The sequence below is a fragment of the Leptosomus discolor genome, chromosome 2 (genome assembly GCF_034619465.1).
Source record: "Leptosomus discolor isolate bLepDis1 chromosome 2, bLepDis1.hap2, whole genome shotgun sequence".
NCBI classification, from domain to species: Eukaryota; Metazoa; Chordata; class Aves; order Leptosomiformes; family Leptosomidae; genus Leptosomus; species Leptosomus discolor.
In genome coordinates this window covers 94,981,663-94,996,258 of record NC_141392.1, presented here as the reverse complement: position 1 = coordinate 94,996,258, position 14,596 = coordinate 94,981,663, and the positions used below count along the sequence as shown (strand labels likewise).

Below are 14,596 nucleotides of genomic sequence, written 5' to 3'. Positions count from 1 at the left end.
AGAGCTACACAACACTGTATGACTTCATCCAGAAGCAGCACCATTTTTACAGCCTTCAGAGAAGGGTAATCTGCCTGGGTATCACACTTCAGACAGTTATACCAATCCTTGTAGCCAGGACATGTACCATCACTTGCCACTGAAGACACGATTCACAATAAGAACCTTGAACCATCAGTATTCAATTTAACCTCTCCTACTAGCATAACATGCTTCTCCCCAAATTTGCTACAAGTTTATTCACACAAAAACCTCAAGAATACCTGCAAGTTAATAGTTCAGTCACATGCGTTAAAAATGAACTGAAAGGCCACATTAGTCCATCTTCCCTCTAAGTTCAGCATCTTTGATTTTCCTCATAACACTGATACTGGGAATTATAGTTGGGAGGTAGAGGAAAAGAATACATATAGCAAAAAAAGATTGTTTACCTAGGATCTGGATAACTGCCACTACTCTTTTGGCATTAGCTCTGAAGTCATCCAGTTGAAAGTTTTGATGAACTGATGATTCATCTATGCAGAATATTATCCACATCTGCTACCTGGATCTTGCCTCAAAAGTTCACCAAGAGGAATAATCTAGTGAAGATTTGACTCACTCTGTCCATCCAAAACAACAAAGTATTCTCACCAGAGCCACAGTCCTTCAGACCCCAGCATCAGTATAAGGCCTTGGAGGTGCCAGGTTTAAAAGAATGGCATAGAGGAAGGGCAGCAGATTCTTGGAAATATTCTGGACCAAATCCAGTCTGTCCTGCTTGTGAAGCACACTGTAGGACAGAAGCACATTACCTAGGACAGTGTTAAAGGCTTTAACAATTCATGAAGATCTCGCACTGAGATGCTATCTACCTCCTAAGTTAACATCACTCCTAAACTGAAATTACCAAATCAATACAAGCTGTGTGTTTACATGTAAGTTTATATGTTCTGACTGATTTCAGACCCACTCAACTTTATCAGGAAGGCCACGTTAGTATTTCTTTATCACAATTTCAACACTTGTGTTGGATCAAACTCAGTATCAGATGATCTCATGTTATTGCTGCAAACCTAGAAGCTCATTCAGCTGAGCCTTAAAAGAGAAGGAAGAATTCTTCTGCAAGGCAGCACGGAACAACTTCATTTCAACAGGCCATCAGCAGCATCTACAAACATTAGGAACTAAGCAGGACCAAGAAGCCTCCACAAGCATCAAAGTTTACTGTCAGGCACAATTTTTAAACAGAATCTACCCACCCCATCATATCCCAGCATGTGGCCATTACAAAGAAATCTAGCTCAAGAAAAACAGTATTTTAAACAGAACCACAGAATGTTAGGGGTTGGAAGGGACCTCAAAAGATCATGTAGTCCAACCCCCCTGCCAGAGCAGGACCACCTAGAGCAAGTTACACAGGAACACGTCCAAGCAGGTTTTGAATGTCTCCAGAGAAGGAGGCTCCACAACCTCTCTGGGCAGCCTGTTCCAGTGCTCTGTCACGCGCTCAGTGAAAAAAGTTTTTCCTAATGTTTATGTGGAATCTCCTATGCTCCAGCTTGCACCTATTGCCCCTTGTCCTGTCATTGGCCATCACTGAGAAGAGCCTGGCTCCATCCTCCTGACACTTGCCCTTTATGTATTTATAAACGTTGATGAGGTCACCCCTCAGTCTCCTATTCTCCGAGCTCAAGAGACCCAGCTCCCTCAGCCTTCCATCATAAGGGAGATGTTTCACCCGCTTAATCACCTCTGTGGCTCTGTGCTGGACTCTTTCAAGCAGTTCCCTGTCCTTCTTGAGCTGAGAGGCCCAGAACTGGACACCATATTCCAGATGGGGTCTCACCAGGGCAGAGTAGAGGGGGAGGAGAACTTCCGTCGACCTACTGACCACATCCCTTCTAATATACCCCAGGATGCCATTGGCCTTCTTGGCCACGAGGACACCTTGCTGGCTCATGGACATCCTGCTGTCCACCAGGACCCCCAGGTCCCTTTCCCCTACTCTGCTCTCTAATAGCTCAGTCCCCAACCTGTACTGGTCCATGGGGTTGTTCTTTCCCAGATGCAAGACTCTACACTTGCCCTTGTATTTCAAATTTCTCCCTGCCCAGCTCTCCAGCCTGTCCAGGTCTCTCTGAATGGCAGCCCAGCCTTCTGGTGTGTCAGCCACCCCTCCCAGTTTTGTGTCATCAGCAAACGCTGACAGTGCACTCTGTTCCCTCATCCATTCATTGATGAATATATTGACTAGTACTGGTCCCAGTACTGACCCCTGAGGGACTCCACTAGATACAGGCCTCCAACTAGACTCTGTCCCATTGCCCACAACTCTGACTTCTTTCCTTCAACCCATTCACAATCCACCTCACTACCCGATCATCCAGACTGCACTTCCTCAGTTTAGCTGTGAGGATGCTGTGGGAGACAGTGTCAAATGCTTTACTGAAATCAAGATAAACCACATCCACTGCACTACCATCATCTATCCACCTGGTTATGTCTTCATAAAAGGCTATCAGGTTGGTCAATCAGGCTATCAGTCATTTTCCTTCTATTAATCACACTTCCTTAAATAAGATTGCAGTGACTGCATGACAACATTTGGCCTCCTGTTCTCCTCACAGGTTTGTTTCTCAAATCAGGGAATGCATACATTAACAAGTCTCCTTTGCAATAGGAAACTCCACTTAGTCCCCAGCAGACATGCATTTTTCAGCCGCGCATAGTTACATCGTTATTTCCCCAGCTAGTCAGGCTCAATATACTTCTTACTACTCAGTACTATTCTCATTGAGTTGTTAGTATCACAACATATGAAAGGTCTCTTCATTTTCTGTAGTCATTTTCATCCTGCACAAACAAGGTCTGAAGACACAAACTTTGAACACCACCAAACAATGGCTTAATTTATTCTGTATTACGACCAGGCAATAAACAGAACAAAAAAAATAATCACATCACAGCTCAATTCTAAAGGCTTCTTCCGACTTGAGTTCACATGAGCACCAGCCAAACGGTATTGTATTGGCTGCAGACTAGTTCTGAAGCATTACCAAGGATCTGGGAGGACCTAGGTTTTCCTCTGGAAGTAGGGCTGGAAGGGAATACAGGCTCTCAGTCTAGTGTGCAGGCATTTACTGTCTGCCCCCTCTCTCATTTGTTTCAGGATCATATCTTTCACTATAGATTCAGGTAGGCTCCAAACCAAACTAAGCTGTTAAAGTTACTAACATGCTCCAGTTTGACCTGTTTTTCATTGTAGTGTCCTCATAAAGACAGTGGGTCACTACCTTCAAGATCCCTCCTTGAAAATTAAAAAGGCCAATGCTTTAAGCATTAGGAAGAACTCTTACAGCAATACTTGGAGCAGACTACAGTGAGTACTCATCTCATGAAGAACTCATTCTGCACAGCAACCCCCCACAGTTTAAGTTTATAAAACAGTAGTTCAGTTAAGGCAGGATCAGCCAAGAAGAGATACTACTGTATTCCCCCCCCCAAGGGTTTTCCCAGTTTTCCCTATTAAAAAAAAAAAGTGATTTTAACTCAAGCTTTACATTACATGTAGATTAACACAATAAATCTTTTTAAATTTTAATGTTTCAGTACCAGAATAAGAGCATGCTGGTAAAAAAGACAATCAAAATAATCTTAAACTGCAAATGGGCAATACAGTCCATTTTTAAACAAAGGGGCAACAAATTCCATTCTACAATGGCCCATTATGACGTATTAAAAAGAAACATTTAAGAGATTTATTTGTATTTTCAGGATGGTATGGTCACTCCCTTTAGCTCAACAGAAAGAATGAACGCTTGGAAATTAGTAAAAAATGAAAAATAACAGAAGTGAAAACTGAAATCTAGTTCAAATAACAAGCAGATCTTAGTGTTGTATTCACGGTCCTAGTTCCAGCTTTCCCAAGAACTCAGGCACTAGAACAGGTATTAGCATTGGTTTTAAACACTTTGACAACCAAGAACATCATCTTTCAACACAAGTGCTTCTTTTGAAAAGGCAGTTAACAGTTCAAAAAATCCATACCTTAAATGTACCGTTTTGATTTTTCATATATGAAACCAAGAAGATGTCCACTGGTAGTAGCGCTGATGAGATAAGAGCAACTGCCAACGCAAAGATAGCTGTTATGGTAGAAACCACTTCACTTTCCCGCCGACTCTGATACTTGCGCACGTAAACCCAGCAGAAAACGAGAATAGCCTGAAATACATCGGGAAACATAGCTGTGAGTCGTGCAGCAAGGATGTCACAAAGCAGGTACTGAAGTTAGACCCCGTGTATCTTGGCATGGATGACTGGCATTGCATCAACACACCTTCCACCTGAGCCCTACACACCAGCGTGGCATTAACCGCCCCCAATTCACTCTTCGTGCCCTCGCCGAGGGCAGCCTGAGCAACAAGCAGCGCAGCGCTCACACGCGACACAGGCTGCAAGACAAGCGGGCAGCGCCGCGCACCCAGCCGGGAAGGCCAGGCGGCCCCGCGGCCCCAGCTCCGCGCTCGGCTGCGCCCTGCGGCCCCACCCGCCCAGGGGAAGCGCCGGGTGCCGGGGCGCCCTGAAGGGGCACGGGCCAAGCGACGCCAGGCGGGCGGCCCGCGGCCGGAGCGGCGAGGGGCCGAGGGAGGAGGCGCGGCGGGGGCCAGCAGAGGGGAAGGCGGGGATGCCGCTGGCCCTGGGGAGGGGAAGGGGCGTGTGACCGGGGCGGGGGCGGCCGAGCCGCCTCTCACCAGCAGCGCCAGGCCGAAGAGGCACCATCCCGTCAGCAGCTCGGAGGCGGCCGCCGCCATCTTCGCTTCCGTCAGCAACGGCATACCCGCCCCTCTGAGGCGGAGACTTTTAACGGGGCGGGCACCACGTCACCATGGGGACCGTACCTAACAACTGCCGCGCGCGCCGCGGGGTGTGGCGTCCCGTACCCGTGACGGTGGCGGCTTTCGCTTTAGTTAGCAGCTGGCGGCTGCTGTCCCGGTCGGGCATGTCCCGCGATCGGTGCAGCGAGCAGCAGTGATGGGCTGGTAGCCGGGGGCTCGCCACGCAGGGGCTGTCCGCCGCGTTAGTTTGTGACGCGAGACACGTGTGGCTGGAGGGGAGAGGTGACAGACAAGAGGCGGCATCAGGGTGACCCCCCACCCCGCGAGGGGCCGCGGCCGGGTGTCCTGACCCCCTGCTCCCGCGTGGGGTTCGCCTGCCCTTCCCCGCCGGGGCCGGGAGGCAGGGGCAGCGCGACGCTCCGCCCGGGGGTCTCGGGAAGAAGGGAGAGGAAAAGGGGGCTCGGGGAAAGGCGCTGAGAGGCATCCGGCGCTTCCAGTCGTTGCTTTTCTCCGTAAAAGCACCTGAGCTGTTCCCCTACATCCCGTACAGCGCCACCAAGGCGCCGGGCGGGTGCGCGGGCTCTGCCAGCGTTCCGCGCCCCTGCGGGGACACGTGGAGAGAGTGTCGCAGGGGGTCGGCCTAGCGTGTGACGGCAGCGGTGCGCACGAGCTCGGGGGGCGGAGCCGTGAGGGCGGGAATGCCGTCCGGCAGCGGGGCGGATGGGGCCTCCTCGGGAGAAGCCTCGCTGGGAAGCGGGGAACGCTAAAGGATGGTGTGAGGGTGGCCTCGGAGAGGGACCTGGTGTGGGGGTAGGTGGTGCTTAGGGGAGCTCCTTGGCTTGAGAGTGTGGATTTGGTGTCATGGGGAGTGGGAGAATCTCACCTAAGGGTGCTGATGCCTGTCTTAGCACTTAATTTGCTGCGAGTGGGAAAGGGTTGTCAGGCATGGGAATAGGCTGCCTAGGGAGGTGGTTGAGTCACCATCCCTTAATGTGTTTAAAGGTTGTTTAGATGTGGTGCTTGGAGATATGGTTTAGGGGTGTACTTGGTAGAGTAGGGTTGATGGTTGGACTCGATGATCTCAAAGGACTTTTCCAACCTGAATAATTCTATGAGTGCTTCATTCAGATCAGGTGCAAAGGAATCTGCAGGAGCATCCTAGGAGGTAGATTGGGAGCCTTGTTCTGGAGCACGGATGTTCTACTGTGTTTGTGTTTGGTGTGCGGGCAGCTCAGGGGTAAAAATGTGCATGAGCTTGGTTAGTTTGTCAGCCTCGGTACAAGGGGCTCACAGAGCTGCAGGCAGGGACCTGCCAGGGTGCAGGGGTGGCCACGTTCTCATCCTGAGGCGGTAGATGCCTTTGCTATGTTTCAATTTGCTGTGAGAGCAAAGGTACTCATGAGCCAAGTAAGAGGTTGTTGCAATTCAGGCCATTTTGTAGCCTTGTGAGAAGAGACTGTTTGGGGCAGGGGGAGCTTGCCCTGGAGTGCCAAGATTTCAGGTGCTGCCAGGCCAGCACTGTGGGTCACAGGAGCTTGTGGTGGGGGCAGTGTTTATAAGCTAAGTGTGAGATCAGGTGAGCTCATAGCCTTGAGAGAAGGGATCTATTGGTGAAGGTATTGTGAAAGCCTCACCCCAGACTTTTTTTGCCTCTGCTGAGCCTTAATTTATTACAAGGGCTGTATGTGAGACAGTACTGTGTGGTGGTGCTCGTGAGCTATATCTAGGACACCTGAGATGTGTGCTCAGGTGGACCCATTCTCTCAGGACAAAGTATCTGTTGATGTGTGTGGTCGAACAGCTTTGCTATGAAGTGGCTGACATCTTTGCTGGACTTCAGTTTACTGTGAAAGCGTTGTGATGGCAGTCACAAGCTATGCGTGGGGTGGTTGGAGGTGGCAGAAGTTCAGATGGGCTTGCAGCTTTGCAAGAAGTGACCTGTGTTTGAGAGCACAGGAGAATTGGAATTTTCCCCTCAGAGCAGTGGACACATACTGTACTTCTCTCTTGTCAGGGCAGTGTGGAAGACACTGGCATGTGGCAGCATTCATAAACCAAGTGGTGATGGAGTTGAGGAGGGTTCTGGAGAGCTTATAATCCTTGCAGATAGGTACGTGCAGGGAGTGTGTTGGCTTATGGAGGGAAATGTTGCAGGGCCAAATACCCATACCAGGTGTTAACTTACTGTGAGGGCAGTGCAGGTGGAAGTAGAGTGCAGTGGTTACTCACAAGCTGCTTGGGTGGTTGGTCGTGCATGCAGATTTTAGGTGAGCTTGCAGCATTGCAAGAAAGGGCCTACTGTTAGAGAAGTGCTGCTCTTGGGAGGCTTATTCTAGAAGGGCAGATGCTTGTGCTGGGTTTCCATTTGGTGTGAGGGCACAGGCAGCAGGCAGGTGGCTGAGCAGTGGCTGTGGTGCTAATGAGCCAACTGAAGGACAGTTCATCGCAATCCAGGTGGGCTCATAGTCTGATAAGAAGAGCAGCAGATACTATATAACTATAATTAGTTATAGGTCAGTAAGTAGATAACTGTATTGTGTATTTTTTTAATATATGTTACTACTAATGTGTATGTATTATCTCCACCACAGACAGTATTTCCCTGGATGTCATTACTATTAAATATGTATGTTATAATTCAAAATTGCCCTAGAACCCATGAAGAATTAAAAACTTAAAGAACAGCATTAACAATAAACTATTCCCAAGTGGGAAGGGAAGTAATTTGCCCTTGGAGTATATAAAGATTTTATGTTTTGTACAGCACTGCATACCTTTGTCAATAAAATATTGATAAACCAAACATCAGAGAGCGTAACTGGTTAAGAATTAAGGTTGCTGTAAAAAAAAAAAAGAAAAAAAAAAAAAAAGCTATGACTGTATCCTAACACAAATCTTTCTGTTTTGACTGAAATGGTTACATAAATATTTAACTTGCTTTAGTAAATAAGCCGTAAGAGTAATTTCAGTATGATCAAAAAAATCTTTTCCATTCTAACGAGTTAAGAGTTTACGTAGTTTAACAAACAGTGGGGGAAAAAAAAACCAAAAAATAAACCCACAAAAATTATATATTTCCCACTAACAGAAAAATACAATCTTTTACAATCTTTGAGTCTTTTGTTGAAATCTTATATTTTTTTCAGTAAATGATGATTTTGAAGAAATTAGCATTGGTCCGTCAGGTCCATTCCTATTTGGTAGATATGGTTGCTAATGTAGTCATAACTGGGTAACAGGCAAGGTTTTCAAGGTTTCAGTGAAAAGTTTTTCATGTCCCTGTGGTAAAATGATTACCATAATTCCTAGTTTAAAGGAAGAACTTCAGTTTCTGTCAGAATGGAAGTAGTAGTTTTATGTACAGTGTAGGCAAAGTGGAATTTCAATGTCATGTTCCCACTAGGTATCTGAATGTTTTTTCTTTATTCTTTAAAATTCAGAGTTTGTAAATTCAAAGCATCTTATCCCTTACTCTAATAAAATTAGCAGATCTGTATCTGAAGAATGAACTACAAATAGAATTCAGAGGATCAACTTCAATTTTTTTGCTGTTGGGAGGGACTCTGCAAGTGTCAAGTACATGCGAAAATGTAAAAAAAATCCCACAGTTCAATAGCAAAGTTAGTATTTTTTTTAATTTTTCCAATACTGACTTTTCTTCTGTGCCTTGTGCCAACATAAGTCCTATAAACTTCAGTCTTAGAAATGGTGTTCAGCTGATGTGTTGACTTTTGGAGACAGAAATTTCATCCCTTGTTTAGTATTTCTGGGGAACTGAAGACTAACATTTTTTCATGGCTGTATTCACACAGCTCTGTAAGAGGGTGCTCATGGAAAAATTTGAGGTCAGATTTCCAAGTAGTCACAACATCTATTGACAGGACCACCCTTGAGGATATGTTGGTTAGACGTTTCTGGGCACACCAGGGCTATGTTTCATGGTCTAGGACAGCTGCTGGTTGTAGTGCCCCAGGTCCACCTGCACTTCACTCAATTGTGTTGTTATGTCATGAGGTGAAAATGAGCAAACACAGAACAAAACTCCAAAAGGCACATTGGTCTTTAATTAATAAGAGACCATGGGCCAAGAAATAAAAGATGAGGCAGTTGGTCACCAGTGCGGAAGAACCATATCCACTCCACACAAATAGAAGTGGAGGTGAGAACAACGGGTGTATTTTTTGCAGTTAGTGCCTGAGAGAAGGTAGGGGCCTGTGGTGTGGGCCAGCCAGTGAAGTGGCCTCATTCGTGGCAACGTTGCTGATCGCTTCCCAGCTGAAAGACAGCATGGTGCCACAGGAGTGCTTGAGGTCCTCATGATCAGTAGCTCTAGTCTTGGCTGCAGTGATGTGTCCAACAGCCAGGTTAACCTAACACGGCTTATAAGATGAGCCTAGTAGTTGTCCCCATGGTGCTGTTCTCCCCTGCACTTCAGAAGTGGATGTGCCTATTTTCGTGCCTAGACTGAGAGATTTGTCTTGCCCTCTTTCACACTTCTTTGCTCTTGCAAGTAAAAGCTTGTCATCAAGATGCCACGACGTGCGGCAAGATCAGTGAATGTACTAAAGAGTGGCAGTGGATAGAGGTACTTGTGTAAGGCATGGCATATGGGGTCACAGGATGAGAATATTACAAAGAGTGGTCCTGTAACACAGTGAGATGGTTTCTGAAAAGGTTCTGTTGGAGATGTTTTAGCTAGGGTTGATAACTGACTCTTTAAAAATTCTCACTGCAAATACTAAAAAACAAAATAAAAATTAGAGATTTTTACAGATCATTGAGAGGATGTGTGAATGAAAATAGAATTAGTGAATCTGAAGAAAATTTTATTACCATATTTCTCAAAAAAAACTGACAAGCATTGTGGCGGTAGTAGTTGTAGTGTGGAAAAATAATTATATCAATGCCCTTCCCTAAATACCATCCTCACTTTCTCAGACAATGCAATTGCACAGTGCCAAAAAAAAAGGAACTGCAAAAATTTTGTGTTATAAAGAAAAGGAATTTAAAAATAAATCTTAAATTTATGGGGTTTATAAAATAAAATCTTCATCTAAAAAGAACCATTATAGTAATTCTTGTGTATAGTGAGAAATAAGTCCAAACTATGAAAAGTATCTTAGATGCCACTTAAAAGTAAATCCCACAAGTTTGTTAGTAATAAAGCATTCATGTGGTAAAAAGACAGAGAAAGAAGTAGAGTGATATTGTAGAAATTAAAGTATATGAAACAAGATACAGTCTTCATTTTGACCAGGACAAGGGATTAGTGTCATACTTGAGCTAGATAGTGTACATACCAACTGGGAGCAGGTGCACCTTCTCGCTTGACTGAGCTGCTCTTGTCACCACTTGATAATCCCGCAAGTTTCAAGGGGGCTGAAAGCGTGTGGGCTAATGGCAATGCTGTATTTTAAAATTCTCTGATTAGCTCTACTTTTCCTATATTTATTTTTTTTTCTCACGTTAGAAGAGAAGGTAGTGAAACTGGGTTTAGCGGTATTTCACAGAACATGTCAGGGTCTTGTACTTGAAGGTGTAATTATTCTTTGTGTTATGTGGCTTAGAATCCAGTAAAACCTGTAAGCCCCATGGCACAGAACGCGCTGGACCTGGTACTGCACAAGTACACGCAGTTAACCATTGGCAATAATACCAAATTTCTTGGGGTTTTTAAAAGTCCTTAAACTTGTGTGAAGAAAATTGACTGTAACTTCTTGAAATTTCTGCTGTTTGATTTAATTCTGTAGCTCATTTACCATTACTCAGACCAAACTAGGCTTCTGAGTTTGATTTGTCATGCTGTATTGTGTCAATGCAGGCACCTTTCCTTCCGTCTCTGTATTTATTTCGGTGCTTACCTAGCATTATTTAACCAGTAGCACAGCTTTAGTTTTCTTCTTAAACACTATTAAGAGTTAATTTTCATTCTATGAATAAGACTTCCCACTGTACCATGCATAGACAAAAAAAGGAACAAAATTGGAATCTATCAGTCTTCATGATAATTAACAAATATTTTAGAAGGCATTCACAAAATTAACTTGGACATTATTTATTGCTAGGTTAATAGAGAACATCGTGATGTGTCCTTTATGTCTTTGCTCCTTGCATTTTATCACTCCTTTTCACTGAGAGAAACCTCATTTTCCCTTTAAACCTTATTCAATATCAGTAGTTTGTACCTGTGTATCAGTGGCTTAACATTTAAGTGAAAAATAGGGACAAGGCCTAGTTTTATGAACCTCATGAAAATTCCAATTTGACCTTAACTTGGTTTAAGTCAGCCCAGATCTTATTTTGGGTAAGCATAGGGAAGGGAACAGTTTTTGAAAGAACTGATGATGTCACACTGAGGAAAACAAATGGTCCCACTGGGTTGGGAAAAAGGTGTTCTCAACATTTAGTGGAATTTAGGGAAAGGATATATGAAGCAGGCAGACATACAGTGGTGTTCATCCTAGCACAGCCACCAGCACTGGCAGGCTGTTCTTCAGGGAACCCAAGTCAAAGGTTGAATCACCATTTTTGGAGACTAAAGATAGGCTTTTGCGCCATCAATTTGTCAAATCACTTTTTGTGTCTATTTGTCATGTTATTTTAAACAATATTTTTAATAATAAGTTCCACAAAAAAAAGATAGAAATTGAATTGTGTGATTGATATACATAATAATTTATGTACTTAAAATGGATCATTGTCCTAGGCAAAGCCCAGTCCCTAGAACATGGGAGTTTCTAACATGCAAAGAAAAACCTGACATAGTTTGGGACTAGTAAACTCTTTATGAAAGCATAGAACTGTCACAAGGTGGAGAGGAATAGCTAATCTGTGCATTAAGATGTGCGTGTGTTTTATCGCTGTTGGTAGTATTGAAGTAGGGGAAAAGATTTTTGTTGTTTGTTTGATTTGGCACAGACATCATCTTTGAAAAAGTTGCGAGATGCTAAATAAAAATAAATAGTTGAGTTAGAAATTTAGAATTAATCTGTGGAAGGATTTAGAGTGGTTGTTCTTTTAACACATTACTAACAGCTGCATAATAATGTTTATGGAGGTTCTTTTCTGTTCTCTTCCTCGGTTTGCTTACTTCAACAAAACCAGAATTTTAAAAAAGGAGTCTGAGGGCAGAAGAGGTGATTCATTTCTACAGGAGACAGATAGTGTAGGTCAGTAACACTTTCTTTAATGAGAGCTGCAAAAATGATTAGGAGCCTTCAAGGCCAATTTATTTCTAATTTTTTTTTTTCCTTGGAAAAAAACCCGCAATAATTAAAAGCCATTCTGTATGTAAATTACAGTTCTGTATGAGCTGATAAGAATGAAAACAATGTGAACTTCCACAATAGAAATGTGTGAACATTCCCACAACAAAAATAAATGTGAACTGCTGTATTCCCCTGAAACTTTCTGCCTGTTTTCAATCAGAATAAAAAGGGCTTTCCTCAGTATTTTTCTCACGGTACTAGTCAAATAATGAACTGACTGCCTGATAATATTAGAACATCCAAAGTCCTTTTTTCTGCATATTTGTCCTAAATAATTAGAGATACTTCTAGTCTTCTGTACACAGGGAAACTGCAACCAGGGCATAAAGTTGGAAAGAACATATTTGGAGATTTTCCCAGAATGGACTGAGGAAACTAGATGGAGAGTAAGCAAAACAACAGATTAAATTCTGACCCCCTGAATTTAATGGCAAAGCTGCCAGTGAGTTTAGGTTTTGACAAAACAAATCTTCAGAGGTAGTCAAAAAGGCAAATAACGCTAGTAATAAGAAGGGGATACACAACCAAGTTGTCATTATACTTCATGAACCATGAGCTTTTTTGATGTCCACATCAAAAAGAGATAGGTAATTTGCGATAGTTTAGAGGAAGACGAGCATGAACAAAGTAAGGAATAGCTTCTGTGCACAGAAAAAAGTTAATAATTTGTAATCGCCATCTCTGAAAATATGCTACTCAAGGAGAAATGACAGAATTTTTAAAGTTCTGACTGGCATGAGGAACAGTGAATAGAGGACAATTAGTCGTGCTCATATCAAGAAAATTTGGCACAAAATAGATGAGCAAGCAGCAAACTTAGAGACTGCTTCATACAAATTAAAAAATAGATATCCTTACCTCAGGATGATTTGAATACCAAGAGTATGCATATGTTAAAAATTAACGGAGAAATTAACGGATGAGAGGTCTGTCAAGCAGTATTAAGCATTGTGGTAGAGAAGCAACCTTGAGCTCAGACGTTCCATGAGCAGGGGAGTGCCAGAGACTGGCAGGGTTTGCAAGGGAAGCCTCTTCAGCTTCCTCTGTTTTCCAGAGGGTTTGCTGTTGGTGCTGTGAGATCAATATAGGAAGCTGCACAGTCTTTCAGCATTCCAGTTACTATCTTTCAGTTTGTCCAGCTCAGTATACCTGTTCTTAGGACACCAACAAAGGCTAGGTTTTTGATCATATGATATAGTTAGGGGGTAATCTTTGTGATAAAGGCGTATTTCTTCTGCTCCAGAAGACTGATTCAAAGCCATTCACACTATTTAAACCTAGCATATGGACCTCATTAAAAAAATCCTAAACATTAAGGGCTGTCTAGCAACACAGGAGAGGTGATTTTATGTCATAGTGAATGGTTGAGCCTCATCTTAACCAGCGAAATATGCCTTAAACCTATAGCCAGGAGCACAGAAGTTCCCTTTTGTTTCAAAATGAGAAAAAAAGTAAGCTTAATGCTTCCATGTGAAAAGAAAGAGTTGATGAATCTGATTTCCTCTGTTTAATGAATATATTGATAAACTGGAGCGAATTCAGGGGAGAGTCACCAGGATGGCTGGGCTGGAGCACGTGATTTGTGAGGAGAGGGGAGGGAACTGGGCTTGTTGAGCCTGGGGAAGCAATGGCTTTGGGGCCCTTAACAGTAGGCTGTCCAGGCTGGCAGGGAGGTTGTCTAGATGACGGAGTCAGTGTTGCATGACAGGATGAGAGATAGCAGTCATACATTGAAATAGGGGGATCTGACCAGATATGGGGGGGTGGAATTGTAAGGATAATAAAGCAGTGAAGCAGATAGCCCAGATAGGTTTTGTAAGCTCCATTGTTGGAGGTTTACAAGACTTGACAGATAAAACCTTGAGCAATCTGATCTGGATTCATTGTGACTCTGCTTTGAGCAGGAGATTGGACAAGGAAGGTCCCAAGAGTCACCTCCTACCTGAATGAGTCAGTGATTAATGCCACTCACATGGCAACTGTATTTAGATAGAAGATAACATTTTGGAAAATGCAAAGGAAATCATTATTCTCAGCAGTTGCACCAGGAATTGACTAGTAGGGCAGTAATGCAAGGCAATGTCACAGAGAGGAGGAATGGCATGAGATAATGGCTGCTGACTTTGAAGTCTCATCATTTAGGCCCTTTTGATCAGTAGTGGCATAGCAGCAGTTACATCTGTAGTTTTGACTTCACAGAAGAGCAAATTATTTTACTTTCTGCTGTTTCTATCCTTTTTTAAATGTATGCTCGTTAACTATGTGGATCATGTACCTCTTGGTTGGTAGTGAGTATGGATACAACCAAATACTGATCTCTTTGGCTGTATCCTGAGACAAAAAAATGTTGAACATAAGGAATCAAAAGACACCGCACACATGCCAGCTATGCAGAGCCAGGCCTGTGTGTGTACATAGTGAGAAGCAATCTCAGAGTCTTTATTCAGTATTGAAAGTTTTGCTGTGTATAACGTTATTACTATTCTCCTTTCTTGTCGATGGGGGTTC

The 14,596-nt window shown here is 43.6% G+C and overlaps 1 protein-coding gene across 1 annotated transcript in view; it reads right to left on the bottom strand.

Annotated features, from left to right (window-relative positions):
• The window catches only part of LMBRD1 (LMBR1 domain containing 1), an 88,143-nt gene extending 83,347 nt beyond the window's left edge, over positions 1–4,796 (bottom strand). The window contains exons 1-2 of the mRNA XM_086461494.1: positions 4,737–4,796; positions 4,030–4,206 (exon numbers count right to left, since the gene is read on the bottom strand). Of these exons, the coding sequence (XP_086317620.1) occupies positions 4,030–4,206; positions 4,737–4,796 (237 nt within the window). The remainder of the gene's footprint in view (positions 1–4,029; positions 4,207–4,736) is intronic.
• Positions 4,797–14,596: the final 9,800 nt, after the last annotated feature.